The sequence below is a fragment of the Canis aureus genome, chromosome 24, assembly GCF_053574225.1.
Source record: "Canis aureus isolate CA01 chromosome 24, VMU_Caureus_v.1.0, whole genome shotgun sequence".
Lineage (NCBI taxonomy): Eukaryota > Metazoa > Chordata > Mammalia > Carnivora > Canidae > Canis > Canis aureus.
The window spans coordinates 52358848-52377054 of NC_135634.1; the positions used below are offsets into that span (position 1 = coordinate 52358848).

General features: G+C 63.5%; 1 protein-coding gene across 2 annotated transcripts; it reads left to right on the plus strand.

Moving 5' to 3' along the window:
* The first annotated feature begins 5568 nt into the window (after window positions 1–5568).
* Window positions 5569–15175, plus strand: BOK (BCL2 family apoptosis regulator BOK). Of its 2 annotated transcripts, XM_077869598.1 has the most exons (5): window positions 5574–5736; window positions 6366–6617; window positions 8635–8763; window positions 12485–12648; window positions 13371–15175. In XM_077869598.1, exons 2-5 carry the CDS (start codon window positions 6395–6397, stop codon window positions 13494–13496), a joined length of 642 nt encoding a protein of 213 aa, XP_077725724.1. In that variant the 5' UTR covers window positions 5574–5736; window positions 6366–6394; the 3' UTR covers window positions 13497–15175. The 2 variants fall into 2 exon arrangements, with proteins under 2 accessions (XP_077725725.1, XP_077725724.1); XM_077869599.1 differs by lacking the exon at window positions 8635–8763 and having other exon boundaries at window positions 5569–5736.
* The last annotated feature ends 3032 nt before the right edge of the window (window positions 15176–18207 follow it).

Sequence of the window (18207 nt, forward strand, 5' to 3'; positions counted from 1 at the left end):
TCCTGGTAAACACGTGGGCATTTCCAGCTCCTGTGCCCTCGTTGGTTTTGAACATTCTCAGACGTGGCTTCGGTCTGACCTGTCCTGGGAGAAGTCCCCTGGCTTCCGGCCTGGAGCCAGGCCAGAGCCGCTCTGCACCCACCCACACGGCCCAGGAGAGGCGGCAGCCGGACGGGGTCCCGCTGTGTGTAGGAGGCTGAGTGGGGCAGGATGTCGCCTGAGGCCACATGCTGGGAAGGCAGCAGGAGGGAGCCCCCCCACCCCGCCCCGCCCTGCCCCTTCTCCTGTCCGCAAACATCGTTTTTTTGTTTTTTGTTTTTTGGGTTTTTTTTTTTTAATTTCTTTGCCAGAAGTACAGGGACCCCAGGGTCAGGCTCCAAAGTACACAGTGTGTGCCTGGTTCTACAGCAAGGCCTTGGGCAAGTCCCTTACTTCCGTCTGTAAAGTACAGAGAAGCCCAAGCTGAGTGCTCTGCAGCAGAGCCAGAGGCGGGGCACCTGGGAGCCTCCGTTCACTAAGCATTGACTGCTATTGTTTTTTTAAGATTTTATTTATTTATGAGACAGAGAGAGAGCGAGAGAGAGAACGAGATCGAGAGAGAGACAGAGAGACACACACACAGGCAGAGGGAGAAGCAGGCTCCATGCAGGGAGCCCGACGTGGGACTCGATGCTGGGACCCCGGGGTCACTCCCTGAGCGGAAGGCAGGTGCTCAAAGGTTCAAAGGCCGAGCCACCCAGGCGTCCCAGCATCCAACTTGTCATTTTGGCTCAGGTCATGATCTCTGGTGGTGGGCTTGAGCCCTGCGGGTGAGCGCCAGGGCAGGCTTGCTGCAGAGTCCGCTTGTCCCTTTCCCTCTGCTCCTCCCCCTACCTTCTCTCTAAAATAAGTAAATAAGTAAGTAAGTAGGTAAGTAAGTAAATAAATAAATAAATAAATAAATAAATAAGTAAATAAATAAAATCTAAGAAAGAAAGACGTGCCAGAGGCAGACTCTGTCCTGATGCTCTGGCTCCTGAGCTGAAGAGTACATTCACACGCACACTCACACTTTGCAGGCCTAGAAGCTTTTCTGCCTAAACAGCTATCAGTTCCTGAGCCCCACTAGGTGACAAGCACATTTTCACATGGATTCACCGGTTCAGTCCTCTCCTCAACCGTAGAAGGCAGGTATTGCTCTTTTCTGTATCTACGGACGGAGAAGCCAAGGCAGCCAGAGGTTGAACAGCTTTCCTAGATTCTATTCATGTTCTTGGTAGGTTTGGCCTCCAGTGCTTTGTTGGCCTCGCAAAATAAAGTGGTGAACATCTGCTCCCTTCTTAGTCTCTGGGCACGTTTGTTGTGTATGGTTGGTGATCTTCCTTTTTTTTTTTTTTTTTAAGATTTTATTTATTTATTCATGAGAGACACAGAGAGAGAGAGGCAGAGACACAGGCAGAAGGAGAAGCAGGCTCCCTGCAGGGAGCCCAACGTGGGACTCGATCCCAGGACCCTGGGGTCATGACCTGAGCCCAAGGCAGACGCTCCACTGCTGAGCCCCAGGGCGTCCCTTAAAGGGGCATTTTTTGATTATTAAAAGGCACAATATTGATTCAAAACCAAGAAATCCTAATGGTGTACTAACCATGGTATGGAGAGTTCATCATACTGCCCACTCTTGCGTATTTTGATTTTCAAAATAAAATCTTTGCAAATACGCTTTCAAGAAGTAATGCTTTCCACCTCTGCAGCCAGGACTGCCTTTGCTCTGCACGTGCCTCCTAAGGAAACCCGGCCGGCAGCGCGCCCTGCCAGCTCCAGGGCAGCTGCCGCCCGGGAGGAGCCGCAGACCCGGAAGGAGCCGCCGGCCCAGAGCCGGGCCCGCAGCGCACGGCTGTGGGGTGCGCACGCCGTGGGAAGATTTTAGTATATGTGCTGCTGAAGCGAGCACATGTGGGAAGATTTTAAATTATGGATTAATTTTACTTAATTGGTATAGGACTACCCAGATATTCTATTTCTTCTAATGTCAATTTTGGTAAATTGTGTTTCATTTAAATTTCACATTTACTGTCATAGTTGTTCATATTATACTCTCATTATCCTCTTTGAAATTTTTAATTAATTAACTAATTGATTTTATGTAGCCTCCACACCCAGCATGGAGTCCAATGCAGAGTTTGAACTCACAGATCTGAGATCAAGACCTGGGCTGAGATCAAGAGTCAGATGCTTAACTGAGATACCCAGGTGCCCCTTTGAATTTTAATTTTTTTAAAATTATTTATTTATTTATTTATGATAGTCACAGAGAGAGAGAGAGAGAGAGAGAGAGGCAGAGACACAGGCAGAGGGAGAAGCAGGCTCCATGCACCGGGAGCCCGATGTGGGATTCGATCCCAAGTCTCCAGGATCGTGCCCTGGGCCAAAGACAGGCGCTAAACCGCTGCGCCACCCAGGGATCCCATTAATTTTTAAGTAATCTCTATGCCCAGTGTGGGGCTCAAACCCCAAGATCAAGAGTCCCATGCTGCACCGACTGAGCCAGTCAGATGCCCCTTATTACCCTTTTAATGTTTGTAGTATCGGTTGATGTCCTCTTTTTTATTCCTGATACGTTTTCTTTTTCTTTTTTTTTTTTTGAATGATTTATTTATTTATTTATTTATTTATTTATGATATACATAGAGAGAGAAAGAGACAGAGAGAGAGAGAGAGAGAGAGGCAGAGACACAGGAGGAGGGAGAAGCAGGCTCCATGCTGGGAGTCCGACGTGAGACTCGATTCCGGGACTCCAGGATTGCGCCCTGGGCCAAAGGTAGGCACCAAACCGCTGAGCCACCCAGGGATCCCCCGTTTTCTTTTTCTTAATCGATATTTCCAGGAGTTGATGAATCCTCTTAATCTATTCAAAGAACCAACTTTTGGCTTTGTTGATTTTCTGTAATTTTTGCTCTTGTTTTCATTATTTCCTTTCACTGTTGGGTTAAATTTGTTCTTTTTCTAGTGCTTGAATTGGAACATAGAACATTAATCATCAGCCTTTCTTCTAAAGCTATAAAGTTCCCTCTAAGCACAGCTTTCTCTGCATCCCACAGTGTTTGATGTCATATTTTCACTATTGTTCACTGCAAAATATTTTACAATTTCCCTTGTGGTTTACTATTGGACTCTTAAGTATTTAGAAGTGTGATGTTTAAATTCCAAGCACTTGGAGGCTTTCTAATAGTTTTTTTGACATTAAACTTTAATTAATTCAGAGAAGACACACTTGTATGATTTCATCCTTTGAAATTTGTTGAGATTTTATGGCTCAGGACATGGTCTATTTTGAATAACATTTTTTTGGGGGGGTGCCTGGATGGCTTAGTCAGTTGAGTGTCTGCCTTCAGCTCAGGTTGTGAGCTCAGAAGTCCTGGGATTGAGCCCCACATGGGGCTTCCTGATCAATGGTGGGGGGCGGGGAGAGAAGCCTGCTTCTCTCTCTCCCTTTGCCCCTCCCCCCTGCTTGTGCTTTCTTGCTTTCTCTCTCTCCTAAATGAATAAAATCTTTTAAAAAATGAATAACATCTAAAAAAATATTTTTATTTATTTATTCATGATAGACCTAGAGAGAGAGGCAGAGACACAGGCAGAGGGAGCAGCAGGCTCCATGCAGCAAGCCCAACGTGGGGCTCGATCCCAGGACTCCAGGACTGCACCCTGGGCCAAAGGCAGGCGCTAAACCGCCGAGCCACCCAGGGATCCCCTGAATAACATTTTTTTTTTTAATTTATTTATTTACGATAGTCACACTCAGAGAGAGAGAGAGAGAGAGAGGCAGAGACACAGGCAGAGAGAGAAGCAGGCTCCATGCACCGGGAGCCTGACGTGGGATTCGATCCCGGGTCTCCAGGATCGCGCCCTGAGCCAAAGGCAGGCGCCAAACCGCTGCGCCACCCAGGGATCCCAACATTTTTAAAAAGATTTTATTTATTCATGAGAGACACAGAGAGAGAGAAGCAGAGACACAGGCAGAGGGAGAAGCAGGCTCCGTGCAGGGAGCCCAATGTGGGACTCGATCCCAGGTCTCCAGGATCACACCCCGGGCCAAAGGCGGTGCTAAACCGCTGAGCCACTGGGGCTGCCCTGAATAACATTTTTAAAAAGATTTTATTGTTAAGTTAAAAAAAAAAGCCCCAACATGGGGCTCATACTCACACCCAAGATCAAGGGTCAGATGCTCTATCAGTGGAACCAGCCAGTTGCCCCACCTTTAAGATTTATTTATTTAGGGCAGCCCAGGTGGTGCAGCAGTTTAGCGCCACCTGCAGCCCGGGGTGTGATCCTGGGGACCTGGGATCGAGTCCTGCATTGGGGTTCCTGCATGGAGCCTGCTTCTCCCTCTGCCTGTGTCTCTGCCTCTCTGAATAAATAAATAAATAAATATTAAAAAAACCCCAAGATTTATTTATTTATTTGAGCGTGAGCATGAGAAGTGGGGGAGGAGGAGATGGAGAGAGAGAAGCAGACTGTGGGCTGAGCGGGAGCAGGGGGCTGCATGCAGCTGGATCCCAGGACTGTGGGCTCATGACTGGAGCCCGAGGCAGATGCTTAAGGGACTGAGCCACCCAGGCGCCCCCAGGCGCCCCTATTTCGATTAACATTCTATGTGCCCATGGGAAGAACCTGCATGAATGTGAATCAGAGCAGCTGGTTAACCGTGTGCTGGTTCACGGAAAGAGGGATTGGCCACTGAGATGGAAGAGTCCAGAGCAGGTCACATATACAGTTACTTTTTATGATGGAGGCTCTTTCCCTGTTGGAGGGGGGAAATGATGGTCTTTTACAATAAATGATGTGGGGTCAACTGGATATTCATATTAAAATACATATTTTACAGAGAGAGAGAGAGAGAGCCTTAGATACTATTCAGAAGAACGGTGACCCATCATAGATTTAAATGTCAGTGGGAAAACATTTAAGCTTTTATTTTTTTAAAAGATTTTTATTTATTTATTCATGAGAGAGAAACACACACACAGAGGCAGAGACCCAGGCAGAAGGAGAAGCAGCTCCCTGCGGGGAGCCCGATGCGGGACTCGATCCCAGGACCTCGGAGCACGCCCTGGGCTGAAGGCAGATGCTCAACCGCTGAGCCCCCCAGGGATCCCCAACATTTAAGCTTCTAAAAGAAAACGGAGACTATCCTACTGAAAAATCACTAATCATAAGAGAAACGACAAATAAATTGGACTTTACTCAGGATCGCCCCCCACTGCAAGGAGCTCTGTGCAGCGCCTGCAGGAGGACCGGGTCGGGGCCCCCCTCGGAGGCCCGCGGCAGGCCCGGGCGCGCATCCACACTATGTAAAGAACCTCTAGGAAACAATGAGCGCAGCGAGCTGCGGGCCGGCGCCAGGCGGCAACGCCCGGGGTCGCGGGGACGGCGGCGGCCGGTGGCCTCCGGAGCTGCGCCGGGAACTCGCTCGGGCCTCCTTAAGCGGGGCGGGGAGGCGGCGGGAAGCTCGGCCGCGGCTCCGCCCCGGGGGCTGCCTTTTCCTTAGAAGGCGAAGCCCCAAGCCTCGCCTCCCGCCCGCGGAGCCCGCGCCCCGCGCCCCGCGCCCCTCGCCGCCGCCCCAGGGCGCACAGGCCGGCGCACTCCGCGGGGCCCCGGGCGCACGGGCTGGCGACGGGCGGGCGCGTCCTCATCGCTCGGGACGGACACCCGAGGCCAGCGCCCCTCCCGGCCCCGCGCCCGCGACATGCCGCGGCAGAGGTGAGCAGGGCCGCCGCGCGGGAACCGGGCCCGTCCTGGGGCGCAAGGCCGGCCGCCCCCGCCCCCGGCCCCGGCCCCGGCCCCGGCCCCGGCCTCGCCCGGCCCCCGCCCGCGCCTCCGCCGCCGCGCACTCGTCTTCGAGCGCGGGCACGCGGCCCCAGAGCCCGCGCCCTCTCCCCGCGGTCCCTCCGATCCCGGCCGCGGGGAGCTTTGCGATTTAACTCGGGACCCGAACGGATGTGACACCATATTTTTAAAGATCTGGGGTCCCCAAGGCAAGGGTCCTTCCGCCCCGCGCCCTGCTCCTCCCTCCCCGCGCCCCCCTCCCCGCGCCCTGCGCCCCCCGCCCCGCGCCCTCCCCGCGCCCCGGGGCCTCCTCCCCGCGCGCCCTGCGTCCCTCTCCCCCCGCGCCCTCCCCGCGCCCCGCGCCCTCCCCGCGCGCCCTGCGCCCCCCTCCCCGCGCGCCCTGCTCCCCCCTCCCCGCGCGCCTCCCCGCGCCCCAGGGCCCCCTCCCCGCGCGCCCTGCTCCCCCCTCCCCGCGCCCCCTCCCCGCGCCCCGGGGCGCCCTCCTGCCGGGGCGGGCTCCCCAGCGCCAGCCGGGCCGGGCCGCTGAGCCTGTCCGCCCGCAGGTGCCGCGCCCCTGGCCCGCGTCCCCGCCATGGAGGTGCTGCGGCGCTCCTCGGTCCTCGCCGCGGAGATCATGGACGCCTTTGACCGCTCGCCCAGCGACAAGGAGCTGGTGGCCCAGGCCAAGGCGCTGGGCCGGGAGTTCGTGCACGCGCGGCTGCTGCGCGCCGGCCTGGCCTGGACCGCGCCCGAGCGCGCCGCTCCCGCCCCCGGGGGCCGCCTGGCCGAGGTGTGCGCGGTGCTGCTGCGCCTGGGTGAGTGCGGGGAGGCCCCGAGAGGGCGAGGGCGAGGGCGAGGGCGAGGGCCCGGGCTGGGGTCAGCCTGCAGGGCACCCCCCGCCCCTCCCTGCCCCCAGGCCCCTGCCCGCGGGCCCAGCCCCCGCGATGCCTGCGGGGCCCAGATTCCAGGCGGAAGGCTAGACTCCCGAGTGACCCTTGTACTGAGCTGGGCACAGGAACCCTTTGTGGGACCACGTGTCCCCATGTTTGTTTTGGAAAGTCTGTCTCCTGCCTGAAATCCCGCTGCCTGCTTCTTGCTTGGAGGCTGCTAGCGTTGGAAACGGGCTCGCCGAGGGTCGGTCGCGGCAGCCGGAACCCCAGCTGGCCTGTGTGGACGCCTGGGGGTACTTGGTTGCAGTGAGGTCACCCGTAGCACAGTAACCATTATCACGTTCTGGGGGGTCTGGACCTCAGAGGGGTGGGGCCAGCCCCGCAGAGTAGGTGACCCCCCGCCGGCCCAGGGCTGAGGTTGTTCAGAGTGGGCAGTGGGGAGCAAACACGAGCCCCGATGGCGTGTGGGCAGGGTTGGAGGGGGGCTCCGTGAAGGGGGACACCCTGCCTCTCAGGCTGACTGTGTTCCTGTTTCGCGTGGACCCTGAGAGCAGGGCTGCGTAGACCCAGCTGCCCAGGAGGGGGTGGAGGGCAGGGGGGGCCGTCAGAAGCCCGCCGGGAGGGGTGCTCACCCCCAGGGCCTCGGGAGGGGAGAGGCTCCTAGGTGCGGACGGCTGGTGGGCCTGGGGACCCCCGGGGGTCAGAGGGCCTGGACTCCCCTGAGGTCGGCCACCGACGGCCGTGTGCTCGGCTGGGCTGTGGGCGTGATGCTGGGGGACCTTCTGGGCCCTGGAGAGGATGGCGTCCCAAGAGCCGCCGGCGCCCGGGGACCAGCGGGACTTCCTGCCCCGGCCCAGCCGCCCCGCGTCCTAGTCCGCGAGCAGCAGCCGGCGCTGCCTCTGCTCCAGGCCAGAGTCCCTGTTGTTGAAACTTGTCTGGAGAGCCCTGCTCGGGCACCCTGACGCCTAGGGCCTGGTCGTGGGGAGCAGGGGCGGCCCTGGCTCTGCGGTCGCTGGGACTCAGCCCTGCCAGTGGCCAAGGAGGGGGACCCCCGGGCCCCCGAGTCCTCCTGCACATGCCCACCTGCTGCACTCTGCTCTTGGCCCTCCACGTGAGCCCCCGTGCCCCCAGCGTGCCCCGGCACCCAGGCCCGAGGTCTGCGTGGGAACGGCCGCCCTGGGAATTCCCATGCCCCCCTGCGCCCGCGGCCTGGCCGGTCTGCTCCGCATCCACCCCGGGCTGCCTGCGTGGCATGCGGCCCGGCCCGTGATGGCACAGACGCCCTCATCGGCCCCGCCGGTCCACGGCGCTTCCGTTTGCTTGGCTGCACCAGCGGCGGCGCCCGGGCGCGTGGAATTCCTTGGCGAGTGGGCAGCGGGCAGGGCCGCGACACACGCCCACGCGGCTCGGGGAGCCCGGGTCTGGGCGGCGCCTGGGGCCCCGGGCGAGGCCTTCGCTCCTGGGTCGCAGCGGTGCCCGCGCCCAGCAAGGACGCCCCCCAAGGCAGCCCCACCTGCGTGGGGGCGCTGGCACGGCCCCTGCCCGCGTGGCCCTGGCTGCTGCCCCGCCCGCCTGCCCCGAGCGCTCAGCGGCTGTGAGTCACCGTCAGGCACGGCCCGGCTTGTCCCAGGGATCCCGCCCCACCGGCCCGGCTGGCTTGGCTCTGGGTGGGGGCGGGGGGCTGGCTTGTGGGGGGGGCGGGCCGCGGGGCAGGTCGGGGGTGCCCGCTGTGCCCACTCGCTCTTGTCCCCGGGCCACGGTGGGGTCAAGCGGGGGTGGGCATCCAACAGGCTGAGCGGGGTCAGGGGTCAGGGGTCAGGCCAGTCGGGTGCCGGGTGCTGCCGGGGCCCTGAGCAGTGGGTGGCCCCAGGCCTGGGGCGGGGGGGCGGGGCTGGGGTCACGCAGGCCCGGGCCTCCCTGACCCCACCGTGCGCCTGCCCAGGGGATGAGCTGGAGCTGATCCGGCCCAGCGTCTACCGCAACGTGGCGCGCCAGCTGAACATCTCCCTGCAGTCCGAGAGCGTGGTGACTGACGCCTTCCTGGCTGTGGCATCTCAGATCTTCTCTGGAGGTAGGCCTGGCCCTGCGCCTCCGGCCCCAGAGCCACCAGCACAGAGCAGCCTGGGCCGACTCGGACCGTGACGTGCGGCACCCCGGGTTCTGCGGACTGGGGGGACCCGGCCGGCCTCTTGCGCGGGGACTGGGCGGAGCTGGGCTGCACGTGCCACGTAGCCCGTTGGTGCTGCTGCCTGGTGGCTGCGGGGCCAGGCTGTCCTGAGTGGGTCCCGCACGTCCTGGCCCTGGGGGAACCTGGCAGCAGGTCCCGGGCAGCAGTGTCCCAGCCTGGATGGCCACCGCTAGGCTCTTGTGATGTCACCTCAGACGTTACAGCGTCACTCGCTCGGCCCCATTCTGTTGGGTCAGAGGCTCATCTCGGGGGGACCTCGCGTCAGGGCAGGACGTTGAGGGCAGGAGCCCGGGTGCAGTGGCTTGCTGGGGAGCGTCCGGGGAGGACTGCCTCACCTGTCCCCCTGGCTGGCCCACACTCACCTGGGAACCCCCTGGTGGCCCGTCTGTGTCCTCGGAGCAGGTGACGTCTGCTCCTGCTCCTCCCGTGTGTACACCCGCCCCCAGGCTGACTCATCCCCCTGAACATTGTCCTGTTCCCGTGTTCCCCTCCTTGTCCCCTCTCTGTGGTCCACAGACCGTACCGCCCCACCCGCGGCCTCGTGTCCCATCCTGGCACACGCACGTCCTGTATCCCCGTGTATAACAGGTGCTGGCCCCGCCCCCCGCCCGCGATCGTGCCTCTTGGCGCTGCTCTGAGCCAGGGGACCCTGTGATGAGGGGACGGCCAGTCCCAGCCCTCAGGGGCGGAGAGCTTGAGGGCCGCAGAGCTGGAGTGTTCCCGATGGGCGTCGGGCCAGCCTCCTGCTGGGGCTTCCTGGAAGGGCCCCGGGGGGGCAGGGAGGCCTCACACCCCCTCCTCCGGGAGGCAGCTCTGGGCCTGTGGCCGGCCAGCCCGACTTGGGCCTTGGTGTCCTTGTCCCTAGGAGACCAGGGCAGCAGCAGGGCAGGGCGTGAGGGTGCGGGCCGGGCGGGAGCCACAGTCCCCACCCCTGCAGGGAGCCTGTAGTCTGCCGGAGGCCCCCCCAGAACCCCCCGGGGAGAGGAGATGGACTAGAGGAGCCGCCTCAGCCCATCGGAGGCAGACCCCAGCCCCCGGGGGGGGGCCCGTGTTGACCTCCAGCACCTTCCCATGGAAGCTCCACTGACCCCTAGGTGGGAGGACAAGCAGGGTCAGAGCCGCGCTTGACGGGACCGGCTTCCCTCAGCTGTGGCCAGTGTGCTGGGGACACGGGACGGCCAGGGACATGGGGCTGCCAGCTGTAGCCTCCGGCCGTCTCCAGGCCGCGGCCAGGTCAGCACTGACCTCCTAGCAGAGGCCAGCAAGGCTAGGACCCCGTGACGGGGGTGCCTGGTGGGCAGTGGGGGGGCCCGGTTTCCTCCAGCGTGTCCTGGGTGGTGACCCGGGTCCCAGGCGACCCTGCGACGGTGACCTGGGACGGCGCCTAGGGGAGGGGGCAGCAGGTGGGGTGCAGGGCATGTGGGCCAGGACCACCCTCAGGCCTCCGGGGCTCGTTGTCCCCGCCGCTGCTGGCGCGTGGGTGGCCGCCCTGTGTCTGTCTCCGGAGCTGAGGTCTGCCTTTAAAAGGAAGGCTTATCTGTGAGAACGCGGCGGCCTGCTGGGCGGGGGAGGCCCCTGGGGGGGTGGGATGGGCGGGGCACGGGACAGGACCCCACACCGAGGGGACCGATGCAGCACCCCCCAGCTGCCTGGCCTTGCTCAGGGCGGTACAGGCCTGAGAGGTTCAGAGAGGCGCTGGGGGGGGGGGGGATGGTGGGGGAGGGGGAGGGCGCAGGGGGAGGGCGGAGGGGACAGATGGGGGAGGGAATGGGGGAGGGCCTGGGCAGGGGGAAGGGGAGGGGAAGATGGGGGAGGGCCGGGGCAGGGCGGGCACAGGCTGCTGCCGCTCCGTCCACTTGGGGGCTTAGGTTAAAGTCGGGGTCTTCATCGAGGCGGGAGAGAACGTCCCCTCCGTGCGCAGTGCCTCCAGCCACTCCCCCCCCCGCCCCCCCCCCCACCCCCACCCCGGGCTGCCAGGCCTCCCCGCGCCCCGCGTCCGCCCCACGTCGGCCCAGCCACGTGGCATCTGCCGACCTTGGTCCCGTCCCCGCAGCCCCCGGGTGGCCGAGCACACGCCGACCCCCACGCGGTGCCCCGCGCTCGTCCTCCTGGCAGCTCCCCACCCCGAGGTGCAGGCCGGGCCTGAGTGGTGACGGGGCGTCTTGGGGGCCGCGGGCCGGGTCTGGGGGCGTCTCCGAGCGGCCGTGCCCGTGGGGGAGACGCCGCCGGTGCCGCTCGTGGCAGCTGTGACCCTGTGGCTGCTCAGCCCCCTTCGGGGACGAAGGGATTTTCCCCTCCCTGAGTGGAAGCTGGCAGGAGGCTTTTTTGTTTTGTTTTTTATTACAAGAGCAAAATATTTTACCGCAGAAAGATCAGAAAATACAAAAGATAAACAAGTCTCAGAAACCAATACCAAAAATGAGCAAAGGATCAGAAGAGACGGTTCTCCGGGGAGGACGTGCGTCTGGCCAGGCGCCGCCTGGGATGCCGTCGAGCCTCAGCCACCGGGGTGACCCCGCACAAGGACGGCGCAGCCGCGGGCAGCGCCCCCCGGGCGGCCATGGAGGCCGAACCACCCGCCGCCTGCCCAACGCGAGCAGAGCGCGGGGCCCCGGCCCCCTGGGGCTCACCTGCCCCCTGGCGCGGGGCCGGGACAGGCCACCAGGACGGCACCTGGAGGGCTCGGGGACCCAGGTGGTGGACAGGCCCGAGGCGCCCGGGGCTCCGGTGGGGTTTCACTCTCTAAGGAGGCTGCGGCCCCAGCGTGGCGCGTGGAGAGGGTCACGGGCCGCCCCGGCGGAGCCAGCAGGTGCCCCAGAACTTGGGTTTATTTTGGAAGAGTCGGGAAGTGGCCGGCGCAGGAGGGACGCGGTCCGGGGCTTCTACAGTCTTTCTTTTATTGGGATGAAACTTTCATCGCGGTGAAGCACCGTGAAACGCGCCGTTCAGCGGCCCCTGGGCCACCGACCCCGGTCTCCTCGCCCTGGAAGGACACCCCCTCACCCAGCCCCCTGCGACCCCTGCCCCCCGTGTCACCCTGGGTTCCTGTTCTGGGCCAACGCGCCCACGTGGCCTGTTGAGCACCGTGGCCCAGGCTCCGTGCTCCCCGCGCGGTGGCAGGTGTCCCATCCCTTCCTGCGGTGCTGCCCCTGCATCCTCTCCCCCGGGTGCGCGGACACCCCCTGCACACTTCTGGACGGTTTCTGTTCTCGCTGGCGTGTGATGGGTCCCCGCGCCCGCGCCCTCCCCCCAGGTGCTGCACCCGGGTCTGGGCTCGAGGAGAAGGGCCGGGCCAGGGGTGGGCGCTCCGTGGGGCCCCTCCTGTGCGTGCGTGCGGCGTCCTATGGGTCCCCGCAGCCCCGGCCTCAGCCCCCTTCCTGCTGAGGGTTCTCGCTGTCCCCTCGCGTCCTCCAGTGGCCGCCGGGCAGGGCAGGGCTGGCCGGGCGCGCGGCTGTGTGTCGGGGGCTTGGAGATCGCCGCTGAGAACCACCGGGGGTGGGGGGCAGGGGGGCCGAGGGGAGGCGGAGTGGGCGCAGGGGGAGGTGGCCGGGCCCCAGGCCCTTGCTGTGGCCCCGCTGACCAGCGTCCGTCTGTCTCCCCGCAGGCATCACATGGGGCAAGGTGGTGTCGCTGTACTCCGTGGCCGCAGGGCTGGCGGTGGACTGTGTGCGGCAGGCCCAGCCCGCCCTGGTCCACGCGCTCGTCGACTGCCTCGGGGAGTTCGTGCGCAAGACCCTGGCGCCCTGGCTGCGGAGGCGCGGAGGATGGGTGAGGGGTGCGGGGGGGTGCGCTGCTGCGGGGGGGTGCTGGGGCTCGGCTGCTCGCACTGCCCGGCTCCCTGCCGACCTGCCCTCCGCTCCCCCGAGCCCAGGCCCCGCGGGGCAGGAGCTGCCCGGGAGGGATCGCCCGTCACTGCCCAGGCCCCGCGCCGGGCGCCCCCACCACGGCCTCCGAGCCCGCAGCCGCCCGCCCACCCCGGCCGGGCCTCGGGCGCAGCCCCCACAGGAGAGCTCACCCCTATGGGTGGCGGCCGAGGGCGCTGGAGCTCGGGCCGGGGCTGCCCCCGGGACCCGGGCTGCGGCCAGTCCTCAGCACAGACCCGACGCCGCTGCCTCCTGCCTGCTGCGCGGCCTCTGCTATGGACGCCAGTGGGCTCCGCAGTCGAGGTCCAGAGCGCAGGGCAGATTTCATTCCCAGCAGGAGAAAGAACTGGGCCTGCTGCTCGGGCTTGTGGGGAGCCGGTCCCACCCGTTCTGGGGGGCAGTGCGCCATGGTGCTCCCCAGACGGGGGCTGCGGGGGCGTCTGCAGCCCCGGGGGCAGGAGCAGGTGGCTGCGGGGACACGGGCACAGCGGGCTTCTCTCCTGCCGGGCCCGCGGCCGCCTCGGGCTCCCCGTCCTCCCCGTCCTCCCGGGTTGGGCTGCCCCACGGGGACCTCCCCTAAGGCCTCGGCGGCCCCCACTCGTCTCTAACCCGCCCTCTCCCCTCCAGACCGACGTCCTCAAGTGTGTGGTGAGCACGGAGCCCGGCTTCCGCTCGCACTGGCTGGTGGCCGCGCTCTGCAGCTTCGGCCGCTTCCTGAAGGCCGCCTTCCTCGTGCTGCTGCCAGAGAGATGAGCGGCCGGAGCGCGCTCGGGCTGAAGCCAGGCCCCCCGAGCCCGGGGCCCCGCGCACGGCCTTGGCCTCCTCGCCCGGCCTGGGAGTGCGCCGGCCGTCGGGGCCCCACCTCGGGGCTGGAGGCCCTGCCCTGAGCCCACGTCCCCAGGCCCCGGCCTTCGGAACCGCTTGTCCCGTTCCTGGAGCCAGAAGTCAAGGTTTCTCCCGGGTCCAAAGGGCAGGGCGTGGGGAACACCAGGCATCCCCCCCACCCCCGCATGCCCGGGGCCCCTCCGGGAAGCGCCCACGGCAGGGCGGAGTGGGCTCGGGCCTCGCGGGGCAGAAGGGGACGCTGGCCTGGCCCGGGCGGCAGGAGCTGTGGGATCTCAGCGAGCTCGCCCGCAGCACACGGGGCCCACACACCAGCTGCTTAATCCGCTCTGGCGGGGCAACGTGTCCCCTCCCGGCGGGTCCCTGTGTGGCAGGGACAGGCCGGCAACGCACGCACCCGAACCAGGTTGGTGTGTGCGGGTCCCGCTAGGGTCATGTCCGCTGCCTGGGCCTGTCCTGGGCACTGCCAAGGCCGGGACGGCACGCCATCCCCCAGGACGAGCACAAGCACAGACGTGCCCCGGCGTCCCCCCAGGGCCTGCTGCCTCACGGCCACACGCACGTCACGCTCGAGCCTGCAGGGCGGGAGGCAGGTTCTGTGCCGACCGCAGTTCCCACTCCCTTCCTGGGCTGCCCCGCTCAGGCCGGAGGCGTGGTGGGTCGGGTGCGGGGCCGTGCCCCTTCCCGGGTGACGCATTGGGGTCCTGCCCTCGCGCCCAGCCTCACAGCCCAGCGGGGACCCCGACCACCAGGCTGTCATCAGCTCCTGGCCCCCTGCCACCCCGTGCCCTCGCCAGCAGGGACGACATGGGTCGGTGCACCACCCGCACGAGTGCAAGCCTGGGTGACAACACACTCGGCGCCTTCTGCCCCGGGGCCGTGAGCACAAGCCAGAACCGCCACGGTCCGGAGCCGAAACCCGAAGACAACTCTCCCTGAGTCCGTTTATAAACTTAGTGCCCTCCCTGTAAACTCAGCGCAGTGGGGTTTTTCTGGATCTAAACAAACTGATCATAAAAGTTCATGGAAGGAGATTCTTTTAAAAAAGCAAAGAATAGCCAGGAAGAACCTGGAAAGGGGAGGTGAGGGGGGCCCGGGCGCTGGGCCACGCGAGCCCCGGCCAGACACGGCGGCGGCCTGCTGATACGTACGGGCAGACGGCTGGTCACTGCGCTCACGGACGCGGGCCGGGCGATCCCCGCGGCGCGCCCGCAGTGGGGGCCGTCCTCCGTAGCCGGGGAGTGGGCCGGACTCCTGCGGAGGATTCATCGTTCAGCCACAATAAAAGACAGAACACGTACTGGATCGAAATGTTTATCACATTCAACATTTTTCGAAAATGTTTTGACTTGAGACAGAACAGGCGCGGTCGCCAGGCTGGGCCTGGCTGAGCCTCGCGGGTCACGGGTCTCCTGGGTGACAGCGTTTGGGGGGGGACACAGGTGACGGTCGCACAACACTGTGAACATACCGAAAGCCACTGGACTGTACACTAGCTCTTACACACTTTACGATGGTGAAAATGGTGAACTTTATGTCGTAACAGTGCATTGTACCTCAATAAAAAAGCTGTAACCGAACATTAAGAATATCAGGATTAATGTTCCTAATTCAAAAGAGCTCATCAGCTACAAAAATCCACGAGAAAAAGAAAAAAAGAGGAATGCAAACCCCAACGCGGCAGTTCCGTCTCCCCGCCCGGGAGGCTGGCAGGCCCCAGCGCTGACCACAGCAGCCGGTGGGTGAGGACGGGCCCCTGCCCCGCCCCCGCCGGCAGAGCCCCGGACGCCAGGTGGGTCATCGTGACATCATCTGAGCAGCCGGGGACCGGAAGCGCCAGGTGTGCGACACGAGGGGACCTGCCCAGTGCACCATCTGCGCCCCCCCCACGGCCCAGCAAAGTCGGCCTGATTTTACAGTTTTGACAGAGTCACGTGGGAGGTTTCACATAAGCAAAGCCAACACGAGAACCCTTAATTTGTAGGAGTTTAAGTAAAGAAACAAGCATGTAGGTCAGGTCGGTGAGATGAGCACCCAGGAAAACGAATTATTCCCGTTATACTATATATATATATTTTTTTTTATTTTTACAATTTTTAAGTTTACATTGAAATCTTTAAGCCTACAGAATCTATTTTTTTAAACTTTTTTTTAGATTTTATTTATTCGTGAGAGACAGAGAAAGGCAGAAACACAGGCAGAGGGAGAAGCAGGCTCCATGCAGGGAGCCCGACGTGGGACTCGATCCTGGGACCCCAGGGTCATGCCCAGGGCTGAGGGTGGCGCTAAACCGCTGCACCACGGGGGCTGCCCCCATTACATTATATTTTGACTTTATCTCTTTGCTGGGAAAGGTGCAAAAAAAAGAGGGAAAAACTGCAAACTTCAGGCGTGGTCCTGCTGTTAACCCCAGTCTGATCATCCTGCAAACACTGCAGGTATCTGTAGGATAAAGCAAATGACATTAGTCTTGCGAAGAACCAAGGCTTATCATCTCAGAAGAGTTAAAATCAAAGAATTTAAGTCAAACCTTCTGTGATCCCAAGATGTGAGCTGGAAATGGCACGGATGCATCGTGTCTTGTGTCTGAGCACAGAAGGGGCTCCCAGGCTACGCGGTGAGGGAAGGGCCACGGCCGGGTGGCACAGCCACGGTAGGTGTGGAGCCGTTCCCGGTCGGGCCGCACGCGGGGGCCACCCACCCAGGAGGGCTGCCGCCCTGGCCTAGTGGCGTGTCCGGGGACAGCAGGGCGCAGACCGCGGATGATTGAAGGCCGGCTCTTTCCTGCCAGCTTCCTGCTGGAAGTGGTTCCAGGGCCCACGGCTGCACATGACGGGGACTCCTGTGGGCACTTGTCCCCAAATGCTGATGTGACCAGGGTCGGGGGCGCCCGGCTGGCTTTGCCGGTACAGCACATCACTCCTGATCTCGGGGCCTGGCTTTAAGCACCGTGAGAGGAGGCCCGGCCCTTGGCTGTGCGGGGTCTCCGTGGGGGGTCTCTGGGGGCCTCTGTAGGCCCCCCTGTCTCTGATGAGCGCCCCCGCCCCCGGCCACAGGACGAGAATGTCGGTCCATGCAGCCAGGTGACCGGGTCACCTGGCTCCCCGAGAGCGCGGGGCCGTCGTCTGGGGGCCACACTGCAGCGGCTGAACGAGCCGGGCGCGCACAGTATGAGGGGCGCTCCCCACCCCCTTCCTGACGCACCTGCTGTAGGAAATTCATGGCTCTCCGCCGCCCGTCCCCGCACCTGGGGCGCCACCCCCTGCTCAGACGGGCCCCGGGCTGTGGCACGGACCAGCCCTCAGCCGTGGGGAGGGGACAACGTGGAGGCACTGTCCCTGTGGGTGCTGAAGAAACCACGTTCCCGCCGCGGGGCCCCTTCATTTTAGCAACAGTGAAGGGCGGCCGGCGGACCCGCGAGGCTCCTGGGGCGCGACAGGCGCTGGGGAGGCCCCCAGAAGAGCGTCCGCAGGGAGCAGACGGGACAGCGCCAGGACGGACCCCCCAGCACCCAGCCGGGACGGGACCGCTTCCCCACGAGCCTCCCGGGAGGCGGCGGCCGGGTGGTCGCGCCGGGCATCTGCTGCCTGCCCCGGGCTCTGGGTGCTGCCCTCCCGGACCCCCAGGCTGCGAGCGCAGAGGCCCGTTTCCCCCCAGGCCCACCTGCGGAAATCCTAGCCGCGGGGGCTCTGCTGCCTCCAGCCCGAGGGCGAAGCGGCCCCGAGGCTCGGCCTCGACCCGGCAGCGGCCTGCACCCCTCGCCCCTCCTGAGCGGACCCGGGCCGCAGCCCCAGAGAACTGCGCTGCCCCGCGGGACGGCGTCCGGGAGGCCGTGGCACGGGCTGCGCCCGGCGAGGCCGTGGGGTCCGGGGTGCAGACAGGGAGCCAGAGCCGTGCTTGCCGCCCGCAGGCGGGGCTGCCCAGGAGCATCCGCCCACCATGGTGTTCCCTGGGGATCCCAGCTGCAGGGGACTTGGCCCTGGCGACCCCAGCCCCGTAATGCTGTGGGTCCCCAAGCCCCGGGTGGGCAGGGGTGGCTGCGGCCGCCCCGCGGCTTCACCCCGCTGCAGCGTCCACGTTCCCCGTGTGGCTCCGGACCTGCTGCTGTGTTGGGAAGAAGAAAGCGGCTTTGTTTTTACAAGCTGTTGGGGATAAATGCTTGGGATTTGTTTAAAAATATGGCAGCAAATAGAAGGGAGAACAGACGAGGAGGAGCTGCTAGAGGGAAACCCGGGGGGGTGGTGACGGCAGGAGGGTTCGCGCGCCTCTGGGAGACGGGCCGCGTTCTGCTGCATGGCCGTGGGCTGCGGGGCGTGGGCGAGGACCCGCTCACACTGCCTCTGGCCTTGGGGACGCCCTTCATCCGTGTGGACACGGCCCGAGACCGTCAGCTTCACAAACTGTGAAGCGAGCGTGACCCTTTCTGTCCCACGTTCGTCGGCAGCTTATGGCTGGCTCCTCCAGGGAGGCTCATAAATACTTTAGATCTTGTGAAAGCTGCCAGCAGAAAAAGGAGAGTCACTCCTTAATTTTTTTACAGAAAAGGCTGGAAAACGGGTACTCACCGGCAGATGAAAGAAACGCAGTCTACACAAGTGATAATATTCGAAATGCTCAGTCA

Excerpts from the sequence above, each read along its gene's own strand:
- BOK (XM_077869598.1), top strand. The coding sequence starts at position 6,395 with ATGGAGGTGCTGCGGCGCTCCTCGGTCCTCGCCGCGGAGATCATGGAC. Across the intron at positions 6,618-8,634 it reads CGCGGTGCTGCTGCGCCTGG|GGGATGAGCTGGAGCTGATC; the intron begins GTGAGTGCGGGG and ends GCGCCTGCCCAG. Across the intron at positions 8,764-12,484 it reads ATCTCAGATCTTCTCTGGAG|GCATCACATGGGGCAAGGTG; the intron begins GTAGGCCTGGCC and ends GTCTCCCCGCAG.